General features: G+C 40.1%; 1 protein-coding gene across 2 annotated transcripts in view; it reads right to left on the bottom strand.

The window, feature by feature from the left end:
- Cyb5r4 (cytochrome b5 reductase 4) overlaps positions 1-15,070 on the bottom strand; it is a 50,276-nt gene extending 35,206 nt beyond the window's left edge. The window contains exons 1-4 of one of the 2 annotated variants that reach the window (XM_034484314.2): positions 14,843-15,070; positions 11,437-11,590; positions 8,554-8,654; positions 5,588-5,669 (exon numbers count right to left, since the gene is read on the bottom strand). In XM_034484314.2, the coding sequence (XP_034340205.1) occupies positions 5,588-5,669; positions 8,554-8,654; positions 11,437-11,590; positions 14,843-14,917 (412 nt within the window). In that variant the 5' untranslated portion in view covers positions 14,918-15,070. The remainder of the gene's footprint in view (positions 1-5,587; positions 5,670-8,553; positions 8,655-11,436; positions 11,591-14,842) is intronic. The other variant, XM_034484315.2, reaches the window with a different exon arrangement.
- Positions 15,071-15,520: the final 450 nt, after the last annotated feature.

The following is a 15,520-nucleotide window of genomic DNA, read 5'->3' as shown; positions in this document are numbered from 1 at the left end:
GTTACTAACTCAGAGAAGTTGAGCTGGTGCCCAACTAAAACTTTCATCCTCATTGACTGGCATTCGTGGTACTAAAAAGTACTGTACATACTACAGGAGGAAAAAGGAACTTATCATATCTCCCAGCCACAAGCCCTGCAATCTACAACAGTGATCTGCCTGTAAGACACACAGCTGCAATAGGGGGCACAAGTGGCACAAACATAACCAACCACTTTTTTTTTTTTTTTTTTTTGAAAAAAATTAAGGCCCACACTTGCCACTGCTAAAGTAACCAAGAATCTGACACAAGCCTAAAGGAAAACCTACTGCTACTATTCTGTTAAAAGAGCATAGCAATAACATAACTCCTAGTGATATATGACTATCTCTGTACAGCAGTCAGCAGAGAAGCTTCTTGCAGTAGATGAGAACTGACCCAGAGACCCACAACCGATGTGCAGAGAGTAAGGGGCTTGGGAGCACTCAGTCCTGAATGACATGTCTTTGTTAAGTCCCTCCCCTAAAGGCCCATGGATGGATGCAGGAGACGAGGATAGATCACCAGAACCAAAGGTGATTGATGACTCTGAAGAGACAGCTGTCTTCTGAGAGGCTCTGCCAGAGCCTGACAAATACAGAGGCAGATACTTGCAGCCAACCACTGAACTGAGCACAGGGTCCCCAATGGGGTCTCCAATGGAGGAGTTAGAGAAAGAACTGAAGGAGCTGAAGGGGTTGGCAATCCCAGAGGAAGAACAATAATATCAACCAATCAGACACCCCCCGGCCCCCCGTCCCCCCCCCCCCCCCGCCGAGTTCCCAGGGACTAAACCATCAACCAAGGAGTCCACATGGAGGGACCCATGGCTCCGGCTGCTTATGTAGCAGAGGATGGCCTTATTGGGCATCAATAGGAGAAGAGGCCCTTGGTGCTGTGAAGACTCAATGCCCCACTGTAGGGGAATTTGAGGGCAGGGAGGCGGGAGTGGGTGGGTGGGTGGGTGGGTGAGGGAACACCCTCATAGAAGCAGAGGAGAAGGGATGAGATAGGGGTATCAGGGGGTGGGAATCGGGAAAGGGGATAATATTTAAAATGTAAATAAAGAAAAATTTAAAAAAAGGGCAAGGTCTTCCAGATACTATGGGACAGGTACACATCAACTCACAGAGACTACAGCAGAACACAAAGGACCTGCACAAGTTCAGGCCAGACAGGGTACCAGCACTGAGAGGAAGAAGAAGACAGAAGCCTACCCCTCACCAAGAATGATAGACACAGATTAGGGAAAAATTAGTTTTCTCCAATATAGTGTCACTAGGTATATAATCACACTCCAGGGGCAGGCCCCAAGCCCAGGAGTAGTTGGCCAACACCAAACAATCTCTACGTTTTGTTTGTTTGTTTTGCAGACCTTTTTTCTCATATACATATTTTTGTTTTATTAGGTTTTTTGTTTGTTTGAGTTTTGTTTTATTTAAGAGAGAGAAATGGAGTAACACACAAAAATGAGTGAGCAGGTAGGTAGGTGGGAAGAATGCTATGGAGAGGAAAACCATGATCAAAATAGATTGTATAAAAATATTTTTATAAGGAAAAGGTCCTTTTGCTCACAAACTTTGCTTTTTTGCTCTGTAAAATTCTTGTTTTGCTTCCTAATGACTTGTAAGTCATTTCAAATCACTGCCACTAATTCACAAAATACTCGTAACCCAAACAGGCTGACTCCCCCAAACTCTCACGGGTCCCATCAATTAACAAGAATGTTATCTTTTACTCTAACAAAACCATCTTTTCATGGTGAAACATAGCATCACATGCTAGTTTATACCTAATAACTGTAGAGATAAACTGAAAAAAAAATAGCCTCAGTGTTTCTAAGTAGGGAAGTACAGGAACACGAGGGGCATTTCTAGCCACCCTCCCCCAACACACACGCACATGTTGCTTGGATTCCAGTTGGTTGGCAAATTTTGCTTCAGTTAATTCCTCATCTTTAAAATGCTCATCCATGTGTATAAATGTATGAAATATGAAATTTGCCATGTGTGTGCTTGTGGATGTGTGGTCATGGTACAAAGGTAGAGGACAACCTTTGGGCATTAGTCGTACTGTAAAACTAGTATATCTGGGTGCAGCCTAGTCAGCCTGGTTCTTGTCTCTGCCTCCCTCTCCTTGCAGGAGTTAGTGCAGTTATTAGGGATTACTGGAATTACAGAAGCTGCTCTACCATGTGCAGCTTTTACTTGGGTTCTGAGAGTCTGAACTTGTGAGGCAAGCACATTTACTCATGTGCCATTTTTCCATTTTATTATTATACTTCATTTTATTAATGAAAAAACATTATCATTGGGTACCATCTATGACTGGCACCTAAGAAAACAAGGTATAAGTAGCAGAGATGAGACTTGGACCCAAATCTGTCTATGAAACTCTGCTCTTTCCAAAGGTCCTGCTGCCTCATGTAATCGATGTCAGGAATAAAGATGGAATAGGAGAGGAGGTTTTTATTTTGATTCTAAAAGCTCTTTTCCTAAGAAAGATGCTGCCCTTCCCTGAACCAGCAGAGAGAAAGAGCAGTGGTTATAATTTAGTCCTCTATGATTAGGGCTTAGCCTGAAATCTCTATTTCCTCATCCCCCTGGTTCTACCTCATGGAGAGGGGCGTTGTTTTTTTTTTTTTTTTTTTTTTTTGATGGTCTAATGTACATCTGTTTTAACTTTTCTACAGAGTGATTTAAGTGGATAATTGTTTTTCCTTAACATTTTCAAAGTACTAATCATTCCGCTTTTAGCCTGTGCTGTTGGTTGGGAACTCAGCTGTAGTAGCCAGCACCAACCTAGCTTCTGTGTGTGAGTCCCTGCTGTGTGTGAGTCCCTGCTGTGTGTGAGTCCCTGCTGTGTGTGAGTCCCTGCTGTGTTGGCGAGTCTCCCTCCGCTACTCTTCACCTTCTAGTTGTAGACACTTCTACCACTGTTTCACATGCTATGCTGTTTGTTGGTCTTGTCTGGGGATCGATGACCTTGCTAAACTTTAGATACCTGATGTTCATTAATTCTGGAAAATTCTAGCCTGTATCCCCTTCATGCACTGCCTTTTCCTCATTCTCACTATGAACTTTCCTCTAGAAGTCTGATTACAAGCCTTAGGCCGAGGAGACTTCATGTCTCCTGCATGCTTTCCCCATGCACCATATTTATTCTGTTCAAGTTCTGTTCCTCAATCTGGTGCTCCCTGCAGTTTCCCTGTCTTACCTACTGAGCTCTTCACATGACAAGCCTTTAATTTGACGTGCTTCTATTATTTCCTTTCTAAAACACAGTTCTTGTCAATTCATTCTCAGTTCTGCATGGCTGCTTTTAATAGTCCCATTTTAAACTTAGGTTAACAATTCAATCTCATTTCCCTAAAAGTTTAAGACACAATTATCGAAACTCTGGACAGGCATAACAAAAGCTCAACAGCACAACTGCCCTCTATTCCTGACTTACTTCCTTGGGAGTTCTAACAACTTCCCCGTGTCTGTGGGAAGAGGGTTTCAGGCTGAACCCATATTCCTCTGATACAAATCCTCATGGGCATTTGCTTCAAACTGGTAAGTGGCCCATCAGGATTCCCAGGTCGGTCACACTGAAGTTGGTTAGGAAAGGCCTGGTAACACTGGTACATGACTAAACATGTTATTTAGTTGAGAGAAGCCAAGCTGTTTCAGGAGAAGCTATCAGCATCCATGCAAACATGACCCCAGGCTGGCTTCCAAGAGTCAACATGCATAGAGCAGCTAGTCCCACCAGTCAATGCTCTTCTAATGAGTTCATAATCCCCAATGGATGACACACTAACTATCCTCAAATACAACCAAGCACGTGTTGCAGAGGAGTAGCAGAATGCTTGCGTAGCATGTACAAGGCCCTGGGTTCAATCCCCAGCACTGCAACAAAACAAAATAAAGGCAGGCATGGTGGTACATACTTGTAATCCCAGCACTTAGGAAGCACAGCCTAAAGGAAAGCTGCAAATTTGAGGTAAGCTTGGTCTACATGGAAGCTGGTCTCAAATATAAAACCAAAAAAAGAAAAGAAATACCTATGTAATCTGTGAAGTGGTGCATTGTCTTCCTATACTTATACTGAGAACCCCCACACTCTCCTTTCTGACCAACCGACAACTTGCTTTTCCCTTCTCTTCCTACGAATCCCCCACTACCACTTAAGTGGGACAAATCTGAGTTGAAGAGCTCCTGGCCTCCTTGCTGAGCTGGAAGTACAATGAAGATTTTCTTTTAATGAAGACCAAGTTCCACAGCACTGCCTTCCGTGAGCACCAGGAAGCACCCTTACTACTATGAGCACCCTGTCAGAGGCTTGCACGAAATTCTTCTTCATCACCTTATAAAAAAGGTTGAGACAGACATGAAAGTCCAGTATCTCCCTTTACTGTTGAAAACTTTTTCCATTAAATACATAGTTCTACCAAGTCCAGGCCATAAACAGGGGCTTGGCTCCAACTTCCTGCCTCTTATAGTTCTAAGCCCCTGTTCCTTACCTCTATGTGACGATGGACATTCTTTTGTGGATCTAAAATTCCAGGATCTACATAGCAGTTTACTGAGAGAAGCTTCCACAATAAAGCCTTTAATTACAAAATTCACTGAACTAAGTAGTCAAAGATTCAGTTTGAACAGACTGACTCATTCTGAATGAGACCTAGAGTCAAGAGTGACTGAACAGAAATTGCTACATCCCTTCACAGAAAGGGGTTATATAAAGTATTCCTGCTTCTGCCATCCCATTCAGACTCCAAGAGGGCACTCTTATGAAGACAGTCAAGAATAGCTGTCAGATAGGAGAGCTCCAGCTCAGAGGTAGTTACACTTTAAAGAAGCTTAACAAAGAATGATCACATCAGTGAGGAGACAAGGAAGAGTCAAGATAAATGGGAGAGAAAGGCAGAAGGCAACACTGCTTTGTATCACTTATTACAGGTTTTTTTTTTTTTTTTTTTTTTTTTTTTTTTTTTGAGTCCAATGAAAGCAGTTAAATTATAAGCTGAGCATGGGGCCACACCTGCCACACCTGTAATCCCGACTTCTCAGAGGCTAAGGAAAAAGGACCATGAGTTTGACTGTAGCCAGGAATAGGAAAGTGAGGTGCCAATTCTAAAATTAATTGAAAAAAATTAAATGTAAAACCTCAACAATAAAACAACTCAGCCAACATCTGTAACCAGTACTGTCACTAATCTGCTTAGTTAATGACAGCATGTGAGATCACTGAAAACCAGAAAGCAAATAGAGGTTTCCTTGCTATACAATTTACCCCTTACAACTTTCTACAAAATACATCACTTTTTTAAAAAAGGAAAGACATACAGAATTCTTTATTTTTCTTTTCTCCATTTTCATGTGTGTGTGTGTGCGTGTGTGCACGTTCTTACATCTGTGGGTAGGGGGCATGTATATGTGCATGCATGTGGAGGCCCAAGGTTGAATAAAACCTTTAGAGCAGATACAGTAGAAAGCCAGTAACATTGGGGCAAGTACTGTGACTTATTTATTCCTATTCATTGAAATCCAATTTATTTTAAAACCACTCTGTTTTACTTACCTTTTGGAACAGCAGGCTTCACAGCCATCCTGCCAACCAGGCATTCTTTCAGCATGGATTCATAATTGACCCAACGATGAACCTAGCATGGGAGATGAATGGCCAATAGACAACATGACTCTACCTCCATAGGATGTTCTTATTTTACCATGAACAGAGCTGAAACTTAACACACTGTTCTGAAGCAGATTCAATTAGCTAGCAACAGATAAAGCCTGTTTAGAACAGTATTCTCAACATGTTGTCCACAGACCTCTGACACTGTCAGGTGTCCAAAAGGTCCCAACAATTTCAAAAGAACACTCAGATATAATTTATCCTTTCTATTTCTTTGCCATTTGCAATGCAATTAAAAGCATCACAGATTGGGGGGTAGGCACTAGTGTTTAAGAATATCCTTCACAATGTATGAAAACTACTGTCATATTGTTCCTGTATGAGAAAACGGAAAATTTGAACTTAGGCTGGTCTGGAACAAACTATAAAAGCCAAGCTACCTTCTAGTTCACAGACATCCTCCTGCCTCAACCTCCTGAGTGATAGAATAAACTATGTGCATTACTATGCTAGACACATAACACTGTTTAAATTAGCAAAATCCTAGAAAAAGAATTGAAATGTTCAATTGTAAAAAGATTAGAAAAAAAGAACACAACATTCAAAAACATCAGTAAAGGAAAATCATTTACATGACTTAATATCAGTCATAACACATTGTTATGTTATTTTTAATTGTTCAAACATTAAAAAAAAAAAAAAGCCAAGCAATATTGTTAACAGGATCTTAATAACCCTGAGGAAATAAATAATACTAAATAGCAAATACATTACAAAATGGACATGCACTTATTATTAATAGAAACTGAAATTTTATTTGCAGTTACTCACAATGCATCCACTACTGTGTAAAACCTGCCGTTGGAGTGTAAGAATGTGGGTAATTTAAGCAAACAGATAAAAAAAAAAAAAAGACAGAGATTCAAGGAGGCAAGGGTATAGGGTTTGCCAATTACAGGACTCTAAACAGCAGGCATTTAAGTATGTTCAAAGGAAAATATTTACTCTGACATATTATTCTATTCAGGGTCTCAAAGACCAGTCAGATGACTAAATTCATTTCACTGTTACTAATGATCACCTAGAGCTGACTAGCAGGATGCTGCTTAGACAATCATCCTTAAGAAAGTGAATATATTGTCTGTGTTACCCAAACTGTACCTGAAGAAAGCTATCAGGGCATGATGGGAAACGACAAAGACTACTTGGCAGCTCAGTCCCTTTCTCTGAAAACTGGCACCAGGAAACACAGAGAGAAGGTAAGGCAGTGTGATCACAGAAGACTGAGTTGAAAGACCAACAGGCCATCTCAGCACGTCAGTTATGCAAAATGATAAAATAAGGGGTCAGCAGTGCAATCGAAACTGGGAACAGAGACAAAGACATGAACCAATACATTCTTTGTACAACTCGAATATAGGGCACAGGGAAAGCTTTATAGTAAAAGATAGTGTCTAGAAAGAAGTTTCTAGAACACACCAAAAGCTTCTAAAACATAAGCCTGTTTATTTCCACAGTGAGTAATAGTCATAAATAATAAACTTTGCTGGCTCATTAAAGCCACGGGATGCACATGTGTTGAGCACAGCACCGCCTTCCTCACACACAGCCCATGTGAACTCGGTGCTGAGAAATGTAAACTATGAGGTTTTGTCTTGTTTTGTTTTTCAATTAAGAAATCTTCTGCTGAAGAGGTACATTGAACTAGAGGACACGAGAGATCCAAGAGAATCTATAGCAGACAAGTTAGGCATAAGCTGATCTGGTTTGCATTGCTAAAATGAACAAACAGCAAAGGGAAGCAAAAGACTCTACAAAGAGAAGGCTAATGCAACCAATGAGCAAATGGGACTTTGCATCAAACTCAACATGTCCCACTAGTAAAGCAGATGCACCTAAGTATTTTAAAAAATAAAACAAATTACATTTCTGACAGCCTGATCAAAAAAATAGCTACCTATAATCTCAGAAATAAAGAAAAAGTATTAAGAAAAAAAACCAACAAAAGAAAACAGGAGAAACAGAAATCATATTATATTTGATCAAAACAACCATAAAGTACCCCAATCTGATTCAAGTATCTTAAATAGTAAAAACCTAGTATTATATAACATGGTTAGTTATCATTAAAATACAAAATAAAATGTGAAACAAAGGCATATTGCTAAACTTCCAATGACTATGATGCCAGAATAACCATTAACAAAATTGATAGTAATTAACATATTCTATGGAACTTTTAAATAGTGAGGAAACAATGTTTATTTGTAAATTTGGAGAAAAAGGTACTAACGTAAACATTTTTTGAAATGCACGTAGACCTTCTATTAATTTAGAAAATATAAGTTTCTTATTCATTAATCAACATTATCTAACTTTCTCCAAGATGTATGGGTGCCACACAGTAACACAGATTGGATGTACAACTTCTCCCTACAAAGAAAGAATAAGAATGCTGCATGCTCACCAAAAAAAAAAAAAAAAAAAAAAAAAAAAAAATTAATTAAATTAAAAAACTAAAGTAATTTGTAACAGCAGATACACCTGTCCCTTCTCCCATTGATGGTGTTTTTTGTAAGCCAATTACCATCATTACTAAAAGAAATCAACATGAATGCAAGTCTTGCCAGCAGAGGAGACAAAATGCATGCTACGTACTTGAAACCATCTCTGAAATTATTTTTTTAAATATTTTTTATTGGATATTTTACTTATTTACATTACAGATGTCATTCCCCATCTCCGGAATTTTAATAAAGTGATTTGAGAAATCTCATGAACAGCTGCCACCTGTGAACACTAGCCTCCATTTCAGAGTTCAAGCCCACCCATCTCAAATGGATGCGTCCTACAAATGTCCCACTGCTAAATCCACGCATTCAACATTCTGATTACCTGAAGCAACTCACCTCATTGAAAAGATCTGTTCCATCCGCTCCTGCGGCTCTCATAAGTTCATCCTCCCCACCAGGATGATACTCCATATATGGGCTGACATTGTAAACAAACCCTGCATCAAAGCAAGGAGAAATAATGTCCACATGAACTTGTTAGAAATTGTAAGGCCTATAAATATAAGTTATGATAACTCTCTCATAACATCTCATTTAGGACTTCATTTTCTCAAAGTAGTGAGAGCTGTAAAGTCTAAAATTCCACTGATCTTATGAGCTAGCTAATTAACCTGTCAGTTTCCTGGTCTCTCTTAAATAACATGGAACTTGTCGGTTAAAACAAGAAAGTTTAATACTTAATCAATACCTACAACTAGAAAAGCAACATTCGCATCAGCTCCTTGATCGCTAGTTCCCACAGAGCTATGTGAAGAGGGCCCTGAGACCTGCGCACTCCTATTCCTCTAGGAGAGGAACCTGGATAAAGGACTCAGGTCCTTCCTAAATGTCAGTGAAAGTGCCAGCTCTCTGCTGTGGGGGAGTCATGATCTTTATGAAGCTGACTCACGAGTAAACTTATTGTCAAGACAGTGTCTCTGCTCGTAAAACATAAAGAAATGCAAAAGACCACACAGACCTGCCTTCCGACATGAAGAAACTCTATATAATATGCATACATATATGTGCATGGATGTGTGCGTATATGTACACACACAAAGAAAGACAGAAATAAACTTTCATCCCACTGCATTCTCACCACCATGTAACACCTTGCCTCTGGCACCAAAGCCTTGCAGCCAGATGACCATGGGCTGAAATCTTTGAAAGCATTAGCCAAATAAAACCTTTTTAAAAGTTGTTTATCTTGGGTATTTTCATGAAAAGAAAAAAGTTACTCATACACAGAGTTTTCTAGGCTTGATGATTTGAAGAATGGGAGGACTTAAAGACCCAAAAGTCTGGCATCACTCACATATATAAAAGAAAACATATTAAAACTGAATTTTGGTGTTCATATTCAAATAAATATTAAAATTCCAGGTTATATTCATTCAATAAATCTATTTACTGTCTATCATAGATAGATCTCAAGCGCAGATCTATGTGATGGTGCCTCCAGACAGTCCCATCTTAGATCCACCATGGATTAGTGCCAAAGACCTATGTCTGTTTGTCTATCTCCCAGATGAAGGTGCCACAGTGTCCCAGGCTAGGTATCTAACTATGTATGTGAACCACAATGGCTCACCATACAGAATTGAGGGTATCCTAATGCTTTGGGCCACATGTTCACGGACTGGGAATTTTTTTATTCTCTTCTGTAAGTTACATGGTAGAGCCCAAGGACTCCAGAGGAAGCACAAGAAAGACACTTCTGGTGGTGCACGGTGAAAATTGTTTTCCAATAAAACTAAAATACTATGTTTGTTTAAAATTCTTGTTCTTTCATAAATGTGGAATTTTCTAGAAGCTACATAGACATGTGATATGAGACTTGAGACAATAACACATGAGCTGTCATCTATGAAGCTATGCACTAGAGATATTTACTAAAATAGAAAATTATGTACTCCTGTATTTTTCATTTAGAAAAGTTATTTTCATAAACATAGGTACTATGTACCACATGTACCAGTTTTATTAAAATAATTTTAAATGCTGTTTACATTTCTTAATTTTAATTAATAGTAATGTTAAAAGACATGCAAACAAAAGCCTTTTAATATTCTCAATAATTGCTAAAAGATTAGGGGTTATTTCAAGACTCAAAAAAAGTCTGAAAGCACTCAGGTAATTAAAGTAAGCATATTAAAAACTAATTTTTGGTTTTAACATTCAAACAAATATTAAAGTTATAGACTACATTTAATAAATGAATTTAATGTCTATCATGTATGTAGCAAGTATTATATGCCATTATAAAACAGCATTTTTACTTACTTAAAATTTTTCCCATTGTTAATGATGGTAGCCCCCAAAATATAATAGGAAAAGATATGTCCATAAGGTAAAAACATGGAGTAATTCACCATTTTCAACTATACAGGAGTTTCTCTAAGCCTCAGTCTAAGGGCTGTGATGACTTCACCATCTTGTGTTCAATAAAGGAACTGCACTGCCAATTTCATTATGTCTACAGATGTTTATCTAGTTCTAACAATTGCTGAAAGGGATTAAAACCTACAACTCTGAATGAAAATTTTAATTCTATCTCTTGGTTCTTCTAATGTCTGTTATGTGCTTTGAAGCTTTGTTACCACACATCAACATGGTGTTCTTAATGAACTGATTCTTTATGTATGCGTGTGAGTGTGGGTGTGTGCATGGGAGAATGTGGGTGCACATGTATGTTCATGTCGACACGTATGTGTGGAAGCCAGAGGTTAACTTCAGCTGTCTCCTCATTATACTTTAAGACAGTCTCTCACCGAATCTAAAGCCCATCAACCTCTGGTCTGCACAGACACACACGGAATACTGTTCTCATCTGTGTGCATGTGTACGAGCACATGCATATACACATACAAATATGTATAGGTGCATACAACACACACATGGTTTCCTATAGAAGCTCAGAGACCTTTATTCTAACAGCATTCAATCACAAGGCTCTGGGATGCGCAGTTATTCCATATACTGGGTGCCCCTGAAAGTTTTAACACCTTGGTGTTAAATTTCTTGGCAAACATGCTTCCTTTCAAAGGGAATACAACATAAGGATGCTACAAAAGATTGCCATCCCATTAGTTCTATGTCTTCTGCATCAAAATGTAAAAGTTTATGTAAGGAAAAATACTGTCCAAAGTGAGAACAACATTATTTATGATCCAGTAAGGTAATGTTTGTTACCAAGTCCGAAGCTCAGGCGTGTCTGAACTGTTGAGTGCAGGCTCCTACCTCTTATGCATATCCAACAGTCGTCTCTCCTGTTGTGCTTCTTCAGTTCTTCTTCAGTCACTTCAGTTAACCTGCCCTTCACTCCTGTCAAGTCCTTCCCACTCTTGGTCAGTCGGATCCAATCCATAAGACTCCTGCCTTGTTTTAAAGGTACCTAAAGAACGGAAAACAAAAGTACCATCTGGTTCTAAGTTGGCTGTTTCCATCTCCTCCGCCTATTTGCCTTTGAACTACTTCAGTCCTTTTATTAGCCTTTTAAAAGAAATTCTGGGAAGCATGGCAAATTTGAGGACACGAGGACATCCTGGACTACACACAGCAAGATCCCATCTCAAAAAAAAAAAAAAAAAATGAGTAAAATAATAAAACTAAAACAATTCTATAAATTCTCTCATCATGTGTGTGTGTGTGCGCATGCATGCACATGTGCGTGCATGTGTGTGTGTGCGTGCATGTGTGTGTGTGCACAGAATGTGCTCCCCCCAAAAAGCACACATAATAAACCTGTTCTGCAAGGTGGGGTACACTGGGAAGTGTGTAAGTCCTGAGAGTCAATATAAATTAAAAATGGCTTTGAAGCTACAAGTTCCCCTGTGTTCTTTATTGCCCTATGATGCCTTCCACCACGCTCTAACAAAGCTTACAATAAGGCCTTGGCTGGATATGAACACTTCTCATCTAATAAATATATCTGTCCTTTATCCATTACCCACTCTGGAGTATTCTTACAGTGGTACTAAGTGTATTAACAGGGGTATACTAGTATTTTAATTAGTTAGGATGATCTAGTGGAAAAGTTCAAGCACCTGTATTGCACAGGGCCACTCTTGTCCAACTAGCTCATTCCAAAGTACCAGGAACGATACTGCAAACACATGCACACTGGAGTAAGCTTCATAACTTACTTTCTAGAGTCATATCTAATTTAGGTATTCATTTACCCCAAAAGAAATAGGTCAGTACCTCTAAGGGACACTCCATCATCTAACACAACCCTCTTGTTTTGACCACTGGTGAACTCTTCTGGTGACTCAATTCCACCCAAAGAATTAAAAAATAAGAAAAACAATTCCTATCCCAGAGAAACTTACTGGGCTTTCTCTCCATTCAGTAATCCCCAGCGCAGTTCATCTTTTGGAAATGCAACTCAAATCATCAATCTTCCTTCTCCAGTGGCTCCTTATAGTGACGCCTACAGACTCCTCAACTGTTAGCCAGACCCTCCATAATCTGGTCACAGTTTGCATTACCAGCTCCATGTTTTAGCCACAACTTTCTACAGCTTTCTATCAGATGCTTGGGCCTAATGGGGACAAATTCCCCATCGGTGTCAAGCACTTGCTCACAGTATTTTCCTCCACTCTAACTCCAACTCTCTTTTGGTGCTAACACTCTACTGAAGTACGGAGTATAGTTGTCTGTTTTCTTATCTGTGTGGCCTGTGAGACTAAGTTCCTTGAAATCAGAGACCACCCTTCAACACACCATACTGTATTAGTTTCCTTTTGCTTCTATGATAAAACACCATGACTAAAATCAACTCATAGAAGAAAGTTTATTTTGGCTTATGGTTCCAGAAGGGGAGTCCATAATGGCAAGGAAGGTGTTGCATCAGGCATCCAGAGCAAGACACTGACTAATCATATAACAACTGCACACAGAGATGAATCAGAGAAAGCAAACTGAAAGAGGGGTGAGGCTGCAAACCCCCAAAGCCTGCCCAAAGTGACATACTGTTTCCAAAAAAGCCAAGCCTCTTAAAGGTTTCATAAGTCCACAGACAGCACCATCAACTGGGAAGCCCATGTTCAAATGCCTCAGTCTATGTAGGACATTGCTCACAGTTTCTCAACACTAAATAGCTATTGCATAAGGAATCTGTCTCTATGTAAGATTCAAATTGGTGAGATGTGAATAAAAGGCGTGTGGTAAGTAGTATTTGCTGAGTGCACAACACTCAGCATATACTCACATACATAGCATAGCATAATGCTGTGCTATGGAGAAATAGCATCTCAGAACAAGACAGCAACAAAAACTGGTCATCCCTACCTACACCTGAGCCAAAAAGTGGCTGAGGTGAAGTAGTGGATCTTAGAAAGACATCTCTTAAAGTCTATGCTTTTAACAATCTAACAATCACCTTCTCCGGCTGCGTTCCATTTTTGAAAACTTTATCTGATTGTTTCACCCAGTCCTAACTCAGCTTCTCATGGGGTCAAGATTGTCTCATTTCATAACAAAGAAATTAATTCCACCCAAGGTTCCTGTTAAATTATACAAAGATCTTACTTTGCCTGATTTGGGGACGACAAAACTCACTTCTGCTCCCACATCTAAGGAACTTGTTGTCTTTGCCTAGAGGTTTTCTCCTTTAAATGAATGCTGAGAACATAGCTGCTTTAATGAAGAAAGGCAGTTACTGGCTTTCTCATTCTGCAAAAGGCAACCTTTGACTGTGAAGCTAAGCATGTAGCTTAAAGAGAGCAAGATACACAATTGGTGGCTGGTGGGCAGACGCGCACACACAAAGCAATGAAGGAAATGTTGTAATCACAAGCTTACGTGACTGATGGCAGATTTTCATTAACCTATTTCTTTTTACCCAGAATGAAGATAGTAAGCACAGCCATCTTCAGGGTAACTGTGAAGATTTAATGGACACAGGAAAAAGGACTAAAGATACACATAGCCATCCGTGAGCCCCACAAAACATGTATGATTAAAGCTGGGGAAAGACACTTCTGAAAAATAAATGAAAACCTCAATTCCTTTTCTGATCTAAGGTCTAAGTGGAGAAAAATAGAAACATTCAGTGAAAGTCTTAAAGTCATATAAAGTAAAACTCGAAAAAGAAATCGAGTAGCCCAATTAGATAGAAGTCTCAAAAAACAAACAAACAAAAAAAACAAAAACAACAACAAAAAAAAAAAAACCCAAGATGTGGCTACAGAATAAGGAACTACCAGAATAAGATAAGCAAACAGCATCCGCCTTGCAATGAATACACTACACAATTTGTATTGCATTTTGTAAATACATATTTGTATTTCCACCTGGTGCTGACAGTGACCATATTCAACAAAGTGTCAAGAGCATGGTACCAGATTTAAAATCTACCAGGGGTGTCTACAGATGAGGCAGTGCTGGAGCAATTGGCTATCTTACACATAGAGGAGTGCGACTTGGAGAGGTGGCACTAAATCTGATGGCAGGTTTGCAGCCTCCAGTCTTCCCTAGCCACCGCCACTGCTCAGCCTTGTTCTTCTAACCGTAAAGAACAAAAGATTGGAGAGGACAGCTTGAGACAGAAAAGCAACCAGAGTAGACCTACCGAGGCCAACTTCAGCAGCAGGAAACACACTTAGGGCATCTGAGTCAGTAGACAAACCGTGTCGCCACTTACCTTGCTGCGCCCCTGGGAGGCGACACGCTGCTGGGAGCCGGGGGCCGGGAAAGCCTGGGAAGGGACGTTCAGCATCCTGGGCCCCCGGCTCGGGCCGCATCCGGGCTCCGCCACCGGACAGGCTCGCCTGGCGGGACCCCAGCAGCTACCACTGCCTGTGCCGGCTTCTTGGCCCGGCCGAGGCCAAGCCCCCGACCCACTTCCGGGGTCCCAGGGGTCAGGCGCGTCGTGACGCAATCACGCTTACGGGAGGCGGGGTGGGAGGCGTGGCTATGCGGGGTTGGGGGCAGCGCATGCTCAGTTACTCTTTTGTCCTAAACTTCAGCACCACAAGAAAAATGACAGCTTTCTGCTGAAAGATCAGAGAGTGTAGCTGTTCCCCAGCCCTGGTGCTGATAGAGGCCGAGGGTCATTTCTGGTAGAACAAGAACACCAGTGCCTGTCTTTTGATAAACACCACCATCGGACTGCTTAAAATATGAAACAAAATAACACTATCAAAATGTTCAGTCTGCTGAATAGTTCTCTCCTGTAAAATACTAAGCTCTAGGAAAGAGGACTTCACAACTTCATGAGCTAAGAAGCCAAACTCAAGCAGCCTCTGCTGTGGGTTAAGAAGAAAACTTCACCTTTGGGGAACCGGTCTGGAAAACGAGTAAAAGACGTTTCCAGTCTTCT

This window comes from Arvicanthis niloticus, chromosome 21, assembly GCF_011762505.2.
Source record: "Arvicanthis niloticus isolate mArvNil1 chromosome 21, mArvNil1.pat.X, whole genome shotgun sequence".
Taxonomy (NCBI): Eukaryota; Metazoa; Chordata; class Mammalia; order Rodentia; family Muridae; genus Arvicanthis; species Arvicanthis niloticus.
Note: the sequence above shows the minus strand (reverse complement) of the source record. Positions and strands in the feature narration are given on the sequence as shown.